The following is a 19,474-nucleotide window of genomic DNA, read 5'->3' as shown; positions in this document are numbered from 1 at the left end:
AAATTTTTGCATTTCCATGTCATATTGGAAGTGTTTATTGTCGTTTCGATCATCATCGATGTTGATGAAGCTGTCAAACAATTTATCCACCTCAGAAGTTCCAAGGTGAGGATTGCTTGAAGTATGATAAGCAGAAGGATAATAAAACATCTCAAAATCATTGTTCATTGCCTCCTCCTCCATTAACCACTCCTCACTTCCATGCTCTTGCGCGACTCTTTCGTGGCAAAACCTTCTAATGGCAAGGTCTACGTTGAGACTCTCATGCAAGGGGAATGAGAACCACCAAGTCATAGCTTCCATTGATGCCCCTTTGACGAATTAAGGGTGGTTTGGAGTATTGTTTCTTGGCGTAAAAATGTTTACTATTTTAAGTTCATACTTCGGAATCAACTTCTAGCCTACCTGATAAGAAGGGAGTCTTCCTTCATCGGAGGTCATGTATTCAATTCTTACCGTGTTTGTATCGAGAATTATCATGTGCTTACCTGACACGCGTGTTTTGCTACTATTACGAGGACCCATGGGTTTACCCGTGCCACCCAAAAGGCAGCAACTATGGATTTCCATGTCATAAAAAGAGTACCAAATCCATACTTGATCTCATAAATTGGACAAATGATTTGCTCAAGGAAAGAAGGGAAACCATTTTCAGTCATACAACTGGTAACGGGACTCGCTTCTCCATGGTCCAATATTTCTTCAACTCCTTTTGCCATCTGCAAAATTATAGATGAAAAAGGTCAGCCTCCAATCAAAATTTAAACTTTTGAGGGGAAACACATTAAGCCTCAAGTTCCATTTCTTCCTTCAACTTCACACCATATCAACATAACCAGCCTACGATAGACAATGCAGACTGTATCCAATCAGATAAAGGTCTCCTAGGGTCTTATACAAATGTAGAACAAACAGTCAGGCAGGCAAATAAATCTATAGCCCGTATCAATTTAATGGGCAGGACAGGCACATAGCCAGTTAAATAAAACAAACTTGATCAGTTACAGGCAAAGCTAATCCCACTGAACTTTCATCTATTTCCACCTCTTAAGGTCACATCTCTCCAACTCTATATCTGTCAATCCTCCATTTTCACATGGTTTTATCTTCAGATAGTTATCAGGAGTAATAATAGCACTTTTGTTTCTCACAAATAATTTTCTTACATGACATCAAAACCTCACATCAATGCGTTAAATATAAATAGAGTGACAAATTAACCCAAGGACGACTTCAACATCATCCATGCATTTCGACAGAAACTGAATTCAAAAAGTTGAGAGAAGGTTATCCTGTTCGAGAGAATGTATATTGTGCGAACTCAATATGCACTTTACATAGTAGCGGAACTCAAAATCAGTCAACTTGGTCAATCTACTTCACATAGAATCGTAAATCGTAAATAGTAAAAAGAAGAGATGCTTTAACATAATAAGAAAAGAAATAGCAGTCATCATTTAGGATAAGAAATGATGTCAGTTAACAGAGACTCAATATAAAGATATGAACCAATGGCCTGCGTACATGGTGAAAAATTTAGCAAATGCATTCAGGAAGGAAACGGATATTCACAGCTTCACACCATATAAGTACTTACAGTGAAACCAAAAATAGTTTTCTATCTGACTGTCCCTGGTGCTCACTTCCAAACTGAAGAAAAAAACTAAATTCAGATTTCCACTAGATTTTCCACCACAAGCACGACATCAAGCTGTTCGTGGGAATGCACAAAAATTCGCATGACCACTAATTGTACCGTTTACAACGTCCAAGACTTCCACATGTACACAAAAAATGTCAAATTTACGCATAGCAAAGAGAACACGTACAGGAGTTCCACCAATGACACGTCTCGACAAACATAAGCCTCTTTTATTGTGTATCATTCTTCGATAATTTCACTATGGCCATGCTTAAACTTACCAAGCAATGGGAAACAACCCATTTCCAGTTTCATAGGATATCCCTTTCTAATCATGGTTATGGTTGATTTTTCAGCTAAAGCACCACGTTAAGCTTTTCTACATTATTTTCCAGCTAATGCATAAAAACGTACTTGCACGACTAAGAATTGTACTGAATACACTTTTCAAGACTTCCACGTGTAAACAACGCAAAAAAAGAAAATGTAAAATTTGCGCAAAACAAAGAGAAGACGTAATAAGTCTTGTCCAACAATCACATCTAGACAAACAAAAACCCCCCTTATTGCATAATGTTCAAAACTGTGGTCACGCTTAAACTTAAGCATTCGAAGGGCAACAACCCCTTGACAGTTTCATATGATATTCCATTCAAATTCATAGCTATGGTTGATACGACCAAATTGAAAATCATTATGCAATAGAGATGCTAGTGTTTATATAAATATAAGCCATTGAGCAAATCAAAAATCATCCCCACATGATCCATATTTTTGTGAACTAGTTTTAAATTCAAATTATAGAGACCAGATTTTCCAGCTAAAGATCAACACTAAGCTGTTCATAGGCTCCCACAAAAAATGCATTAAAATACAATCACACGACCAAAAATTATACCGAGTACACTGTCCAAGATTTCCACATGTTAACAACGCAAAAAATGTCAAATTTGCGCATAGAAAATACGTATAGAAGTTCCGCCCAACGACACATGTCTAGACAACAAAGGCCTCTTTTATTGCAAAGTTCACTGTAACCATGCTTAACTTATGTATGGAAAGGGCAATAACCCAATGCTAGTTTCAGAAGATATTCCTTTAAAATTCACAGTTATAGTTGATGATAAGACCAAATTGAAGGTCATTATGCAATTTATAGGCTTTGAGTTTGTCCAAACATACGCGTCATTGAGCAAATCAAAAATAATCCCCACATGAACCATATTCGTCTGAACTAATTCTTAATTCAAATTACGGACACCCCTTTTCCACCTTAAGCACAACATCAAGCCATTCATGGAAAACCACAAAAATTCGCACGACCAAGAATTGTACCATAGAGACTGTCCAAGCCTTCCACAAGTACACACACAAAAATGTCAAATTTGCGCGTGCAGCCCAACGAGACACGTCTAGACAAACAAAAGCCTCTTTTATTGTGTAACCTTCAAAAACTGCAGCCATGCTTAAACTTTGCACACAAAGGGCAATAACCCATTGCAAGTTTCACAAGATAATCCTTTCAAATTTACCAAATTGAAGATCATTATGCAATAAAGAGGCTAGAGTTTGTCCAAACATATGTCATATAGTACGGAATGTGACTGCCCCCTTTTCCACCACTACACATGTTGACAGGCGAAGATATGGAAACCATATAGTTAAATTCAACATGTTAACATCTGCTCTCTCTTCAGTTACCCACTGTGAAGGTAGACATAAAACCTTTTCCATGCAGCATATACTGCCTGATGGCATAATAAAAGTTATTCAATGAATCACACATTTCTTTTTCCTCTAAGCAAATGCAATTTGAGTAAAAAGCTAACTGGAGATTGTTTAAGTTTCAAAAATTCCACTGCATGCTTTGCCATGAAAATACCTGTAATTCTTTCTGCAGTACCATATCCATATATATGTTTTCCAGATCATTTACTATCTTCTTCCTTGCTTCAAGTTGTCGGTAAGAAGCAACTGTTTTCCTGCACACGGAATATATATCATGAAAATAACCACCCTTTGCACACTGCCTGGAAACAGAACCAAACAAGACAAAGCAAAAAATACACTCATAATTGAAGGACTAGCTCCAATAACCCTTTCATGAATGAATGCAAGCAAACATGTCAATGCAATTAGACTTTCAGTTTTTTTAACAGCTAAAATAAACTTCAGGTTAAACTAGAACAAAAATATGAAAGAATTGAATTTGGAAGTTGTTGCTGGCTCAACTAACGTATGCCCCGTGTAAAACTTCAGGAAACAAAGACATGTTGTCCAGTCAGTCCAAGTTAATATAATCATCTATTATTCATGAGAACAGAAAGATACCTCTGAGGCTTTGACACCACAAACTAATCAAATGATTACTCAGACAAGAGTCACATTGCTAGCGTGAGCCAGCAATTTATTCGCACAGAGCACTGCAGTCTCAAGAGAAGTAACAGAGGAGGTTTAACACCACCTTACCTATCAATCGCTCCAATAATATGCATGTGATTATCAACACATCTAGAGACAAATTTTTACGTGTGGTTGTAAGAGTTATTATCCAAGTCCAGGATTGTCCAATAAGTCCTTTCTACTGTTGTCCAAGCATATCCAATCACAAATCTGTCCTTCCAAAATGAGCCAAAAAGGATATTCTTCGCTCCCGTACATTCAGACTATTGCCAATTCGCCATATAACTGCTCTCAATAAATATCTTTTAACTGGTTTTCCAATAGAACCATTGACCAAGATGTGTCCTTTATTTAATTCTTTCTCCTGAAGGTTGCCAAAGACAACCAACTTGAACAACCCTACAATTGCTCCTTAGGAAGCTCAGTTGGGGGGACCAAATGACAATATGCTTACAAATCAAGCAAACAACTATGACTTTGGCAGCCAATATAAAAAAATAGATGCTTAAGTCTACACCTGCAGCTTCAGTAATGGGAGAGAGATACAGTTACTTTTCCATCTTTAGAAAATTGAGACTGCATTTCTTTAGCCTCCTCTGCAATATAACCAGAAGAAAGAAGTAAGGACACAATAGCAGCAAAAGGCTGCAATCGGAGAGGAGGGCAAGTATATGTAGAGCACACACATCCCACCAGATAAAATCGAGAAATTTGCCATTTTATTGGTTGCAAACTTCTAGCATATTCGTAGTATAGCATTAGCGCCACCAAGCATAAAATTAAGAAGTGAATATTTACAACCGTGGGAGTAATGTAGCCACTAAACAAATTTTTAATGCATATCAATGGATCCAAAACTATCCATGAGAACTTAATAAGAATGAAAAAGACAAATATACCTTCCCGACTAATGTTCCAGAGACACAACAAATTGGTAGAAAGAAACAAGAAATCAAAAGATTATGTACCGATGTCAAATTTAAATAAAAATGACATTTCTTCAGTGAGAACAACAATAACAGCAACAACAAAGGAGCAAACCTCCTACAATGTTTAAAGAATGATCAAACATTTTTCTTGTCCTCATTCTAGACCAAAGAGCATACTTTAAAGTGATTAGAAACTTTTCAATAAGCATCACTGCAACCTTGAGAACTCCAATGGTCCGTCAATATGAAAATATCATAGGTAATATCAACACCAATACAGAACTTCACTTCATCAACTATGATGCTGCTTAGTTAGAACACTAAGTTTCATTTTTTGATTTAGTAAAATATTTCGTTCATAATTTCCTTCATGTTCTTTAGATCTTCTTCCACATCATTTGGTGCTTTGATTAAAAACTCCTGCCTTTTGAACTTCATTTGAAATTTTGGACAAATGTTGACAATCATAGCTTTAGCAGGGATGTTTCATATAATGTTACATGCCTACCAAATCATACTTTACATTCGACGTGGTGAACACTTAGAAATAATAGGTTAATCATATTAACAACAATCAGACTAGTACTCTGAACCCCGACCAACCAAAAGCACGCATGACCCAATTGAGCATAAAAAATATTCCTCATTCATCTATGCTCCCTAATTTTGTCCAAGGGAAAACAACGCTTCAAAATTCTTTCTCCTCAACAGTAACTTGAAAAAGCAGTTGCCAAGATATACCAACTAGAAACAAGGAAATCAAACCTGTCTGTTGCATGATAAACATGTCTGTTGAATGGCTGACCGTCAAGTGAGTGCAGCACAGCAGTTAGCTTTTCTATTTTCTGCAGCATTACAATTATTAACATTGACAAAAGAATCCGAAACTTTTCACTTTCCAAGAAACAGACAAAACAAGAAATCACCTTCTTCTCGCTCTGCAATTTCTGAAGAATAAATCCAATATCTTGGGTCTTCATCAATATAAGTTCTTCATGAGTGTATTTATTGCCATGCTCCTGCAATAAACCACCAGCAGCTCATGAAAACCGGCCACATACTGAAAGTTCTGAAAAAAAATAGCATTGAAGAAAGAAAATGAATACAGTTCAGTATATTACTCAGGTTTATGAATTCCATCAACAGTTTTAGTTTTGATCATCTTGAAATAGAACTCATCTGGGTTCCTAGAAGCCGCTTTATCGCTAAGACACAAGCCCAGACAACATACATAAAAGAGAATGAGCACAAATTAAACAATAATAATTCAGTTAAAACCTACACAGCTATCATCAATACAAGATGTATAACGAATAACATCAAATAATTTTACCCGTAATGTCTCATCTTTCTTGTGATACGCTTTTGCACGAATGACATAGTCCTTGTGTTTCTCAAGAAGTCCGAACTTCTCCCTCGATTGCCTAGCATCAACTTCGTTTAATTTAAAGCAAGAGTTCCAATCACATGCAAAAAAGATTAACTCACCAATGGCAGATGAAGGAATAATTAGATTGATCGGACAAAGCAAAGCAATATCCCTGGAAGGCCTTGATGCTGCAATAAACATAGGTAAGAAACTCCCATGCACAAGGCTCCACAGTGGGCGGGTGTGGGAGACATGAAATATAAAATTGCTTCATATTGTCAACTATCCTAAGTGTGAAGAGAACTCGTAGACATACTGAACTTGCTAAAAAAGACTTCACACACCCTGTATTTTCCCGGAGACTTCCCTGAATAGTCTGTGATAAAAAGAATGGTTTTCAACATAAGACGCTAGTTTCATGCATGGAAATTTAAATGAGATACTAGTACATCATTACAATATAATGGGCAGAAATGAGCTGTCTTGCTGGCCAAGCAGAAGGGCTATCTCCTGTAATACAAAAAAGTATCACACGCACATACAGACATTAAAAAACATACTAGAGACATGTGGATATAGAAATAATTGCACTAGATTATCAAAAACCCTTTAAAAAGTTACCATAGAAGGTACAGACTCCAGTTCCTGAAGAGTTGATAGAAAGGAAGCACAAACAGGTAAAAATCCTAAATATCAGTTAGGCTTACCAGTCAGATTATCTGATGTAATCTTGAGCTTTTATCATTTAGAGAAGCTTCTCCAACTTTCCTTTGAGCTGCAGAAGAATCTTGGTGAATAGTGAATCACAGAAAAGAACTAAGATGACACAACAGCCAGTTTTCTTTACCGTACAAAGGTGCTCAAAAACTTCTCATTTCTTACTAATTAGTTATGTAGCCGACCCAACATGGTTTGAAACAAAATCTTTGATAATGGTGATGATGACTGGTAGTTAAATTACCACAACCGAAGAGGACAAGGTAGTTAAATGATCATTAGCGCCTCTAATAGACAAGTAAATACTGGTAGATGCATATATTCTGGAAAGGAGAAAAAGAACGAGATGCCTAGAATAATAATAAAGTTTCATTCATAAGGTTCAAAGTTTGCCCAGCTTATAAATTAAAATTAGTCAACTCAATGAAGAAGGCGATCACCACTATGGGTCTGGGGGGCCAAAAACGCTGTTAGCATGAAATCTTAATAGAGATGAATCATAAAGTTACCTTCACAAATTCCAATTAAATGTCTTAGGTGATGGCTGTCCTTGACAACTTCCTCAACCAACTTTGGAAATTGTACTGTATACACCCTTCCAGTCACTCATAAAGTATTTTTGTTCTTGTCCTGCATGTGTTATCAAGAATTAACTCCATTCCATGTCCCTCAAGTTATTAGTTTCTCTAGCAAAATTTTCTGGAACTATAGTTTAAGCAAGAGCACCTAAACGATGCATAATAGGATACCTCTATAGAGAAAGCTCAATATGTACAGAAGTTCTGCCCAACGAAACATGTCTAGATAAACAAAAGCCTATTTTATTGCAAAATGTTGTAAACTTCCATAAATGTATTGTGATCATGCTTAACAGATGCACTCAAAGGGTAACACCCCATTGCCCGTTTCATAAGATATTCCTTTTAAATTCATAGCTATGGTTGATACGACCAAATTGAAAATCATTATGCAATAGAGAGGCTAGTGTTTGTATAAACATATGTCATTGAGCAAATCCAAAATCATCCCCTACATGAACCATTTTACGTGAACTGGTTCTCAATTCAAATTACGGACGCCAGATTTTTGAGCTAAAGCACAATGTTAAGCTATTCATAGGAACCCACAGAAAAAAACACATAAAAATACACTTGCACGACCAAAAATTGTACCAAGTACACCGTCCAAGACTTCCACATGAAACAACAAAAAAATGTCAAATTTGCACATAGCAAAGAGAACACGTACATAAATTCCTCCCGACCACACATGTCTAGACAAAAAAAAAACCTCTTTTATTGCATAAGTTCAAAACTTCCACAAATTTGCTTAATTTATGTACAGATAAGGCAAGAACCCATTGCCAGTAGAAAATTTATGTACAAATAAGGCAAGAACCCATTGCCAGTTTCATAAGATATTCCTTTCAAATTCATAGCGATGGTTGATACGACCAACTTGAAAATCGTTATGCAATAGAGAGGCTAGTGTTTGTATAAACATATGTCATTGAGCAAATCCAAAAGAATCCCCCACATGAACCATTTTTTGTGAACTGGTTCTCAATTCAAATTTTGGACACCAGATTTTCCAGTTAAAAGACAATATTAAGCTGTTCATAGGAACCCACGGAAAAAAAATGCATAAAAATACAGTTGCACGACCAAGAATTGTACCAAGTACACCGTCCAAGACTTCCACATGAAACAACCAAAAAAAATGTCAAATTTGCGCATAGCAAATAGAACACGTACATAAATTCCTCCCGACAACACATGTCTAGACAAAAAAAAGCCTCTTTTATTGCATAAGTTCAAAACTTCCATAAATTTGCTTAATTTATGTACAGATAAGGCAAGAACCCATTGCCAGTAGCAAATTTATGTACAAATAAGGCAAGAACCCATTGCCAGTTTCATAAGATATTCCTTTCAAATTCATAGCTATGGTTGATACGACCAACTTGAAAATCATTATGCAATAGAGAGGCTAGTGTTTGTATAAACATATGTCATTGAGCAAATCCAAAAGAATCCCCCACATGAACCATTTTTTGTGATCTGGTTCTCAATTCAAATTACGGACACCAGATTTTCCAGTTAAAAGACAATATAAGCTGTTCATAGGAACCCACAGGAAAAAATAAATGCATAAAAATACACTTGCACGACCAAGAATTGTACCAAGTACACTGTCCAAAACTTCCACATGAAACAACGAAAACGATGTCAAATTTGCGCATAGCAAAGAGAACACGTACATAAATTCCTCCTGATGACACATGTCTAGACAAAAAAAGCCTCTTTTATTGCATAAGTTCAAAACTTCCATAAATTTGCTTAATTTATGTACAGATAAGGCAAGAACCCATTGCCAGTAGCAAATTTATGTACAAATAAGGCAAGAACCCATTGCCAGTATCTTATACCAACTTGAAAATCGTTATGCAATAGAGAGGCTAGTGTTTGTATAAACATATGTCATTGAGAAAATCCAAAAGAATCCCTCACATGAGCCTTTTTTTGTGAACTGGTTCTCAATTCAAATTACGGACACCAGATTTTCCAGTTAAAAGACAATATTAAGCTGTTCCTAGGAACCCACAGGAAAAAAAATGCATAAAAATTCACTTGCATGACCAAGAATTGTACCAAGTACCTCCAAGAATTTCACATGAAACAACGAAAAAAATGACAAATTTGCGCATAGCAAAGAGAACACGTACATAAATTCCTCCCGACGACACATGTCTAGACAAAAAAAGCCTCTTTTATTGCTTAAGTTCAAAACTTCCATAAATTTGCTTAATTAATGTACAGATAAGGCAAGAACCCATTGCCAGTAGCAAATTTATGTACAAATACGGCAAGAACCCATTGCCAGTAGCAAATTTATGTACAAATAAGGCAAGAACCCATTGCCAGTATCTTATACCAACTTGAAAATCGTTATGCAATAGAGAGGCTAGTGTTTGTATAAACATATGTCATTGAGCAAATCCACAAGAATCCCCCACATGAATCATTTTTTGTGAACTGGTTCTCAATTCAAATTATGGACACCAGATTTTCCAGTTAAAAGACAATATTAAGCTGTTCATAGGAACCCACAGAAAAAAAAATGCATAAAAATACACTTGCACAATCAAGAATTGTACCAAGTACACAATCAATGACTTCCTCATGTAACCAACGTAAAAAATGTCAAATCTGCGCATAGCAAAGAGAACACGTACATAAATTCCTCCCGACGACAGATGTCTAAAAAAAGAAAGCCTCTTTTATTGCATAAGTTCGAAACTCCCATAAATTTACTGTGGCCTTGCTTAATTTATGTACGGAAAGGGCAACAACCCATTGCCAATTTCATAAGATATTCCTTTCAAATTCATAGTCGTGGTTGATGATAAGACCAAATTGAAGATCATTATGCAATTTAGAGGCAAGAGTTTTTCCAAACATGTGTCACAATTGAGCAAATCAAAAAGCATCCCTCACATGAACCATATATTCCAGAACTAGTTCTTAAGTCAAATTACGAACACCAAAATTTCCGCCTCAAGCATAGCATCAAGCTGTTCATGGGAACCCACAAAAAAAAAGGCACAAAAATTTGCATGGACAATAATTGTACCATTTACACCGTCCAAGACATCAACATGTATTTTTATGCGTATCCTAATCGAACGCATGGAACGCAAGGAAGAAAGGGAACCCTTACCCGATACGGGGAATGAGAGAATAGACAGATTAACCGACTATCGAGCTACGAATCCTTAGATTGCTACGACTAACAGGTAGAATGAGTGATGGACTTACATACGTTTATGAATTCTCTTTCTCCTTCTTTCCTCAACAGAAGCTGTTGCTTTCATAGAAGACGACTCAACCTCAGAAGAGGTTGGAACTGCTTCTGGCCTTCCGAACAGTTCATCAGAGCCAGTGAAAAAAGGGAACCCCCTAGCTAGTGGTTCCGGACATCTCATCCCCTACCTCGCTGAAATTCGAAGATTCAAGAAGAGAAGAGTAGAGAATACCCACTCCATAGAGGTGACCGCCTCGAGAAGAAAACAGAGAATTAGGAATTAGGAATACTGCCTGCAACGTTCCTTTTTTATTTTTCAAAAAGAAATAAAACCTTTCCCCTTTTTATATTCCTTGGTATGTTTCCGAACCTAATTCGTAAAAGGCAAAAACAAATCAGACAAACGGGCCTGGGCCTAAACTTGACCCGTTAACAGGCCTACTTGACTCTAGATAGAACGCACTCTTTTCTCACGTGACTACATGACGCAGGATTAGATATTTAGATCTAAAAGCTTTCTACACGTGCCCCAACCAGCCAGAGAAAATAACACTCTTTGAATCCCGAAAACACCCTCAAAAGTCTCCAATAATTACGTCCTCTCAAATGGGCTGTCCTTTTTTCAGACGTCACAGTGGTTTACGCAAGTATCACTCTGATGTAAATCTCCACTAGTAAACTCTCACTGCTGGACACGTGGCGCATCACAGCCGCCACCAGAAATTTCTCCTTCGTTTCAAATGCTTCTCTGTCCCTCCCTTTTGAATCCTCAATTTCTCCCCCAACAACAAAACATCCTTGTCTTTCTCTCTCCTAGGGTTTCTCTGCTACTGAATTGCTGCTCCAACAAGATTCACCTATACAAGCTTTCATGGGTAAATCTTCTTTTTCTCTGAATAATACTTATGTAGTTCTTCTTTTTTTCTTGTTTTTGAAAACCCTAAAACATTTATATTCTATGATTTTTGGCCTTAGTTTGGTTGGCGAGGACAGTAAAGTGAAGAGAAGCTATTAATAAATGATTTTTAATTAGTATTTTTTTATTAATCTCAATCGGGTATTTTCAACTTATAATTTCAGCTAGAAAGATGGGATCTTTCTATTCTATTTCGATTTCTTTTTATTGGATTGTTATGGGATTCGGTGCAGGGAATCAGGTTTTTTTTGGATTAGTTGTGTTAGTGAGTTTGTTAGTGATTTTGTATTCTTTACGTGCATGATTCTGCTTTTTCCCTCCGTGATTTGTACTGTATGGATCTTTGATTGAGCATAATTTTGTGTTAGAAATGAAAGGTAAATTCTGATTGAGGAGCAAACGATGAGGGCTTTTTGTTATTGGGGGTTCTAACTTCTATGCTGGAAGGCATTTGTTTGTTTGGCATATTTGCTTTAGGGTTTTGGTTTTACCGGCTTTATTATCTTGACCAAGTGTGTAATTATGTTTCTGATGGTGTGCCCATGCATGTACGACGCGTGGTGCAACTTTTTAATGAGTAGAACTTTCCTACTCTGGTTTTACAGTCAGTTTTTTTTCGCGCATAAGTATTTGGATGTAATATTTAAAGTAAACGCCCAATATCCAGGATAACTTTAGTCAAATGACCTTATATCTAATTAAGAACTTGAACTAAAATCTATAGATACTTTACTGGCTACAAATTAAACCTTAACTAAAATCTATGATAAATGTCATTTTAAGATTTATTTGTCTATCTTATGTTGAATTCGAGAAGAAAAGGTGGTGAGATCTTTAAATGGATCTCAATGTTAAATATTTGTTTAGACTGCATTCAGATATGGTTGAAAGGGGGAACGGATTGGTATTGTGACGCTGATATTGTTTGGAAAAGTCTCCAGACTGTAAAAACATCTTTGAATAGTTTCTTTTTTCCATAAATTGGCGTTCGTTATCTTTTTATATGACCTCATGATCTTGTATTTTCTGATTTTTCCCAGGGCAAGTAGATATTTTGTCCTAATGTTGTTTAAGAAGGAGAGATTTACTTCTAGATAAAACATAGATGTTTACTGCCAGACAAATAGGTGAACCAGCAATCTTATGGAATGGGAGATATTGAAATTTCTAAGCTTTACTTCCCATCTGCTTTTTCTCCCTTCACTGGGTTTATATGTGATTTCTGACAAAATTATTTTGCGTGTTTGTTTATATGTTTTCTTTTGGGACACTTTTGAGCTCGAGATTTGGAACTAGAAATATGCATTGCTGAAAGAGATGAATTTCTGTGAAGTGCTGATTTGTAAGTTGTACTAATATTGATACAGTTTAGGTTTAGTAGCAAATATGGAAAACATCAATCTTCTAAGTTCAGATGTAATCTAGAAATTTATGATACTAAAAGAAAAAGGTTTTTTGTAAGATGAGTCTGTAAGATTTTATCATTAATTTTCTTTCTTCTGCATTCATTTATTCATTTCTTAAGCAAAACATGAGGATATTTATTAGAAGCCATATAATCTAATCACGCATCCTTGGTAGCGTAGTGTGAAGCAATGGTGCTATTTAACAATCACCTCTTGCCATTTTTAATTTATTTAATTTTTATGGTATGATACAGCTTTCAATTCAGGCCAATATTGCCCTCTGATCTTTTAGTTTTTGTTTCTATGGTTTACAGTATTGTCATGAGAGGATATTTCTACTTAGAGTAAGGTCAAACTAAACTTATATAGATAGCCATGGATCACTCAGAACAAACACAGCAACAACGACGGGAACATCAGCAGCAGCATCAGGCAATGGGCATTGTAGCTGGTAGTGGTCAGATGGCCTATGCTACTCCTCCCTACCAAACTGCTCCCATGGTTGCTTCAGGCACACCAGCAGTAGCTGTCCCTCCCCCGACACAGCCTGCCACTACATTCTCCAATTCCTCTCACCAACTTGCATACCAGCAAGCACAACACTTTCACCACCAGCAGCAGCAACAACAACAGCAGCAACTTCAGATTTTCTGGGCCAAACAAATGCAGGAGATCGAACAAACTACTGATTTTAAGAATCATAGCCTCCCGCTTGCTCGGATTAAAAAAATTATGAAAGCTGATGAAGATGTCCGGATGATCTCAGCCGAGGCCCCTGTCATATTTGCAAAGGCATGTGAAATGTTCATCTTGGAGCTAACTCTGCGCTCTTGGATCCACACAGAGGAGAACAAAAGAAGAACACTGCAGAAGAATGACATTGCTGCCGCCATTTCAAGGACTGATGTCTTTGATTTCCTGGTTGATATTATTCCTCGAGATGAATTGAAGGAAGAGGGACTTGGTATCACCAAATCTACTATTCCTGCTGATATGCCCTACTACTATGTCCCACCACAGCATCCGGTTCCACCACCAGGGATGATAGCTCGACCACCAGTTGCTTTCATGCCGTGGCCACAGACTCAACCACAGCAACAGCAATCTCAACAGCAGCAAGGTGACTCGTAAGTTTGGAGTAATAGGTAGTGTTGAGATTGCTTGGCGAAGAATCTGATGATCTGAGAATGAGATGAATCTTAGTGTACTAGTAGATGTAGTGTTAGCCGCCATTTGTACAAAGTGGTTTCATTAAGTCAAATGTGAGGCGGCTGTATCATCAATGGGTTTGTGTTTTGCTCTTAGATTGGGATAATTGGTTATACCCTTTTTTTCCTCCCTTTCCTTTGGGATTGTTATGGTAGATCTGAAGGACGTTAGTCACCATAGTTAAGTTTGCTTCTTTGTTTTTTTGTAACAATGATTGGAAGGGCTTTTACAAGGAATTTCAAGTTATTGTAATACTCCAATGATTAGCTGTTTTTCAACCGTTGGTGCATGAGTTTGTGTTAGTAGTGTCTGAGTTTGCATTAATATTTGTTTGAAGAATTTACTTTTGAACATGATTAACGCTAGTACTTCTGAAGGTTTTGTTTTTAGGCATTGTTTTATTTTTGCCTTCCTGTTCGATTCCAGCCATGAACAGCTTTGCTGCTGTCAGTATGTTTGCTGAAGGTCTGACTGACGAGGCTCTTCTGAGTTCCTCTTCTTTACCGAGGATGAGATGGCAATCTGTGCTTCGCCTGTGGTTCAGCGAGTTGATTTATTTCTCAGTCCTGGCTAGGAGCTCACCCATGTCTTGGGGGAGGCACTTTCACTAGGGTCCAACTCAGGTAGATAGGTTTCATACTGAAAGAATTGATTCAATTTGGTTCGCAAACTCTGGAACTGGTTCGATCGTGCTTGCTTGGTCTAGACTGTATAATTAGTGAACGTTCTGCTCATTAAAAGCGCTTTGCAGATTGCAATGCTATGCTAGCAAAATGACGGGTTTCACTCATCGTAATTTTATAGAGATTACCCATGCTCGTAGACTAATACTATTGCCAGAATCACGTAATTTCTGATATTTGGGACTTAAGACACTAAGTTCCACTCATTGTAATCTTCCCCAGTAAGTAGAGACTTAGCCATTTCCACATCCCCAACCCCACTTCTTTTACACTTTGTGGGAAATCCACCAACAAAGAGAGATATAAACAGCTCATACTACAAAACAAGGTTTCAAGCAGGCACTCAAAATATACAACCATGATCCCATCACTGCCAAAATACTCTGTCCACACAACATAGGAATGGGATGGCTTGAACAACTAGTTATATCATTCCGAGAACAAAGCATATCCAACTGTCTCAAAAGGTCAGGAATGTGAGACCAAATGCAACTAACAAATCTAACATGCCTTCGCCCTCCTCTAATGTATTCATCTAGTCAATCCCAACACCACCAAGGACCACTTTACCTACTGAATTAACCAACACCAAGGTATGCCCAAAAATTGACATAAATTTACTGCAGTCAAAGATAGGCAGATATTGTATTGAGAAATTAACACGATAACTGAATTTCAAAGACATAAATAAACATTCATACTGGCAGAAATCCATATATCTTACAGTTCAAGTCAAACAGGCTACCACTAACATAATTTTCAGGTCGACAATACAACGGATAATTGAATGAAGTTTTTTTGTGTGAATGCAAAATGATTTTTATCAAGGTGAAACCCAAAGGATAAAGATACAACAATAATTACCAGTACTGGCAACAGAAAGTCGTTTCTATCATATTCTCCTGTGGATGCTCTATGTGATTCGGAAAGCAGTGAATAACCACAGCTATTTGCTTTCACAAAGATGTTCCCATCTTGAAGAAATGCCAAAGTAGTGTAAATTTATGTACTCACTAATTCCTCATACTCTATTTACCATCAATAAAGTATAAAGTACCAAATCTTACAGAAACAAAACAGGTGCATGCATATCATCAGTTTAAACATATTAAGAGCTTCACCAGTGAGCTTGTACAAAGTTGCGAATATAGTGTATCAGGAGGAAGTTTCCAATGTACAGCAACTACTAGTCCCCAAGAAATAAAACGCTTCTAAAGTTTTCAAAACGTGAGTATTACTACTGCCACAGTAATTCTAATCCAAACTCCAAAGTGTCCCCAAGAAAGGAAACTTTTTTCAACAGACTCATAAGTTTATAGTACTACTGCTACTGCCATTGCAACCCTAATCCTATAGATACGACTACAATGTTCTAGTCATTCATTCACCATCTCAACACTTTGCTTACTGAGACCAAGGCATGGGGGTTTGTAACCTGAGAAGTTTGTGTCAGCAAACTAAAGCACACAACAACTCACACCTGGAGAGGCTATATATTTTAACCAATACACATATCTAATATCTATCCAAACCGCAGCATGAAAAACGAAACAAGAATTTTCAGTTTAATGTAACATAAGAAGCATGACTTTCATTAAGCATCCGATACAAGTTATCATCCGTGAGTAGCATTAAGAACCTCGAAGTAAGAATAATTGTTCGGGTAATGTTATGACAACCTTAAAGGAGGACAATCCTCCCTACATTATAATAGTCCTGAATTAGAGTGCACAAGTAAAATGCAGAAGATATGAGAGATGTTGAGCTCTACAAAAGAGGGGAAGGGTAATGGGAAGTCAAACCACAAGTAAAACATAAACCACAAGTAAAACAAGAGGAAATAGTGAGTTCAAGAAGCAGGAAGAGGCCAAAAACAAGTGAAGGCTCAAAAGACAAAAAAAAAATAATATTGAATGAAATTAATCAAGCACATTCAAAAACCATAATTCATTCCATTCACTAAACATTATAAAGCATAGATGCATCACCACATTCACACCCATGATTTCTGCAATCCAGGCCATTAAAACCCATCCTGCTAATCAGCAAAATCCCAAAAACCTAAGTTTCTAATGGAAACTGCATATCTAGTCCAAAATCCTTTCTTTACCCACAAACTCAGTCTTCTTCCACGCCCTCAAATGCCCACAGATTCTCCTCCCGAATCCGAGCCTCCTCCTCTGGCGTGAAGTCGTTTTCGATCCCAAAGAAGGCACGCACGTATGCCACACTCTTGTTCTTGATACGATCCGCAGTTCCCTGGTTCAGCATGTCAAGAAATTCCTTCATGTTGAGATAGTTGGCTGCAACGATCAACTCCTTGAGCTCATCGTCGCTCAGCTCCCTCACGAACTCCCTGTCAAAGTCCATACCTTCTTTCTCGACCGCTTGCTCCTCCCCGGGAGCCGACGATCGGACACGTAGATCAAGGTGCTTCCTGCAGTAGACAATGATCTTGGACAGCGCCCTACCGGAGACAATTGGGAGTGGTATGACGTTGTCCTTTGCCGCGCATTCTTCGTCGAAATAGGCTTTCAAGGTGAGCGATTCACACGCCACCTCGTAATCAACCTCGAAGACCTCGCCGTCCGACGTCTTCAGCCCGATTTTCTTGGTTGCCTCCGAACTCGTCATCGTCCTTTGGTGCGGGTACGATGTTGAGTGTTGCACAGGGTTTTAAAAGAGGAGCACACGGGCAATTTCGTAAAATGGCTGCGTTTTAGGCAATTTTGGGGTTAGGGGGCTGGAATTGTTTTTTTTTGAAATTATGTGAAATGTATTCTTTCTTTCTCCTTTCGAAATTCCGCATTCCCCCAAGCTTGGTTCTCTACTTCTCGAGCAATAATCAACATCTTCTACAATCGTGGTCAACGAGCAATGAAAAAAGTATTTTCTGAGGATAATATATGTTGATTGTTGAGTGTCATATGCAATCATAAAGATCTTCTCCAAGATGAAGATTCCTGGGTTCACTATTTTTCATTGGTGATGAGGATGGGGAAGGGCTTAAGGTGGCTGTGAAAAAACTAGTGCAGGAATACTTTGGTGTTATAGTTGGTTTTGACACTCCTAAACAGAACTTTGAACATGTTGCTCGCATTTGAGTGTGCTTAATTGCAATTTTTGAACTTTATAAGCAGAATTTTTATCGTCTTCATTGGTAAGAATGGTTGTTGCCGCCGTCTCCGGTGAGATTGGTTACTGTCTCCGTAGAGACTGGTCGAAAGCTTGTGTTTGTGGCCCTTCGCTGGTTGAGGAGATAGAGGATTTGCTGGAAAGTGTTCTATGGGTTATTTAATGATATCAAATCTCAACCAACAGATGAGATGATGGATGGTTGAGATTAAATAAATTTCACCTAATTTCAAGAAAACCAATTTCAGGCCCGTATCCCACAATTTTCTAGTATGAATACAAGCTCAAAATTCATTAGGAGATATGAAGCTGAAAATCTGAAACCCTAACAATTTGCAATCACGCAAGAACAACCTGATTCCAATAACTGCTGGTGCTTGAATTGAACAAAAAGAATAGAACGGAAGAACAAAAGCTACAACAGAAATTCATTATATGAACAAAAAAATTCATCAACAAATTGAAGTTGAAGATCTGGAAACCTAATTGACAATTTCAACAACTCCCGTAGGCCCTGCAAACTAACATTCAATCAATCGAAGCTACAACAGAAATTCATCAACAATTTCGAAGTGGAAAATCAATGACCCTAATTAACAATTTCAATTACTCCATTAAAACTTGATTTTGAGTTTAAGGCCTAATTAAACCAAGCAAACCTAAACCAATGGTCCTGCAATGAACATTCCATCTACTAGTAGTCAATCATGAACCGCGTCGACACCTTCAAAGGCCCATGGATACTCTTTGCGGATCTCCTCTTCCTCCTCAGCCGTGAAATCATTTTCAACCCCAAAGAACTTCCTCATAGACTCCACACTCATGTTCTTGATCCGATCTGCAATGCCCTGGGCCAGGACTTCCACCAAGGCTTCGATTTCGAGATCACTTGCAGCAATTAACATCTCCTTGAGTTCACCATCGCTTTTCTCCTCCAAGAACTTCTTATTGAACGCCTTCAACTCTCCTTCATCGGCCGACTTGGCAACAGGATCCTCAACATAGGCGACAATTCGCGAGAGCAAATCGCTAGGAACGTCGAGAGGAAGAGGAGCGATGTTGTTGACACCACTGTTTTCTCCAAAGTAAGCCTTGCTTGCAGGAATTTCCATGGCGACAGACTCGTCGATGTCAATGAGCCCACCATCGGAGGCTTTCACGGTGATTTTCTTGACAACTTCGGTGAGAGTAGTGACTGCAGTGGTGGTGATTGTAGACATTGTTAGCGTTTTGGATTATGGAAGGTTCAGAGATTTTCTTG

At 37.7% G+C, this 19,474-nt stretch overlaps 4 protein-coding genes across 13 annotated transcripts; 1 reads left to right on the top strand and 3 right to left on the bottom strand.

Moving 5' to 3' along the window:
- Positions 1-442: 442 nt before the first annotated feature.
- Positions 443-11,176, bottom strand: LOC119988703 (probable U3 small nucleolar RNA-associated protein 11). 9 transcript variants are annotated; one of them, XM_038833847.1, is made up of 11 exons: positions 10,879-11,176; positions 7,570-7,690; positions 7,051-7,118; positions 6,801-6,853; positions 6,660-6,719; positions 6,308-6,531; positions 6,096-6,179; positions 5,901-5,993; positions 5,740-5,819; positions 3,525-3,624; positions 443-719 (listed from the first exon to the last, which is right to left on the bottom strand). In XM_038833847.1, the coding sequence occupies exons 8-11, from the start codon at positions 5,952-5,954 to the stop codon at positions 477-479; spliced, it is 477 nt and encodes a 158-aa protein (XP_038689775.1). In that variant the 5' UTR covers positions 5,955-5,993; positions 6,096-6,179; positions 6,308-6,531; positions 6,660-6,719; positions 6,801-6,853; positions 7,051-7,118; positions 7,570-7,690; positions 10,879-11,176; the 3' UTR covers positions 443-476. The 9 variants fall into 9 exon arrangements, with proteins under 9 accessions (XP_038689775.1, XP_038689774.1, XP_038689773.1 ...); XM_038833846.1 differs by having other exon boundaries at positions 6,688-6,719; XM_038833845.1 differs by having other exon boundaries at positions 6,308-6,398; positions 6,463-6,531; positions 6,660-7,118.
- Positions 11,177-11,570: 394 nt separating this feature from the next.
- On the top strand, positions 11,571-14,703 carry LOC119990009 (nuclear transcription factor Y subunit C-2-like). Of its 2 annotated transcripts, XM_038835816.1 has the most exons (3): positions 11,571-11,739; positions 12,821-12,907; positions 13,501-14,703. In XM_038835816.1, exon 3 carries the CDS (start codon positions 13,562-13,564, stop codon positions 14,315-14,317), a length of 756 nt encoding a protein of 251 aa, XP_038691744.1. In that variant the 5' UTR covers positions 11,571-11,739; positions 12,821-12,907; positions 13,501-13,561; the 3' UTR covers positions 14,318-14,703. The 2 variants fall into 2 exon arrangements, with proteins under 2 accessions (XP_038691744.1, XP_038691743.1); XM_038835815.1 differs by lacking the exon at positions 12,821-12,907 and having other exon boundaries at positions 11,572-11,739.
- A 2,253-nt stretch (positions 14,704-16,956) lies between these two features.
- On the bottom strand, positions 16,957-17,752 carry LOC119989469 (SKP1-like protein 1A). The gene has a single exon (XM_038835007.1). The coding sequence runs from the start codon at positions 17,710-17,712 to the stop codon at positions 17,197-17,199; it is 516 nt and encodes a 171-aa protein (XP_038690935.1). The 5' UTR covers positions 17,713-17,752; the 3' UTR covers positions 16,957-17,196.
- Positions 17,753-18,914: 1,162 nt separating this feature from the next.
- On the bottom strand, positions 18,915-19,433 carry LOC119989860 (SKP1-like protein 1A). The gene has a single exon (XM_038835600.1). It carries the CDS (start codon positions 19,431-19,433, stop codon positions 18,915-18,917), a length of 519 nt encoding a protein of 172 aa, XP_038691528.1.
- Positions 19,434-19,474: the final 41 nt, after the last annotated feature.

This window comes from Tripterygium wilfordii, chromosome 21, assembly GCF_013401445.1.
Source record: "Tripterygium wilfordii isolate XIE 37 chromosome 21, ASM1340144v1, whole genome shotgun sequence".
Taxonomy (NCBI): Eukaryota; Viridiplantae; Streptophyta; class Magnoliopsida; order Celastrales; family Celastraceae; genus Tripterygium; species Tripterygium wilfordii.
The sequence above is the reverse complement of the archived record's forward strand: the minus strand, read 5'-3'. Positions and strand labels throughout refer to the sequence as shown.

Excerpts from the sequence above, each read along its gene's own strand:
- LOC119988703 (XM_038833845.1), bottom strand. The coding sequence starts at position 5,954 with ATGAAGACCCAAGATATTGGATTTATTCTTCAGAAATTGCAGAGCGAG. Across the intron at positions 5,820-5,900 it reads AATTGCAGAGCGAGAAGAAG|AAAATAGAAAAGCTAACTGC; the intron begins GTGATTTCTTGT and ends GTAATGCTGCAG. Across the intron at positions 720-3,524 it reads TACTGCAGAAAGAATTACAG|ATGGCAAAAGGAGTTGAAGA; the intron begins GTATTTTCATGG and ends ATAATTTTGCAG.
- LOC119990009 (XM_038835816.1), top strand. The coding sequence starts at position 13,562 with ATGGATCACTCAGAACAAACACAGCAACAACGACGGGAACATCAGCAG.
- LOC119989469 (XM_038835007.1), bottom strand. The coding sequence starts at position 17,712 with ATGACGAGTTCGGAGGCAACCAAGAAAATCGGGCTGAAGACGTCGGAC.
- LOC119989860 (XM_038835600.1), bottom strand. The coding sequence starts at position 19,433 with ATGTCTACAATCACCACCACTGCAGTCACTACTCTCACCGAAGTTGTC.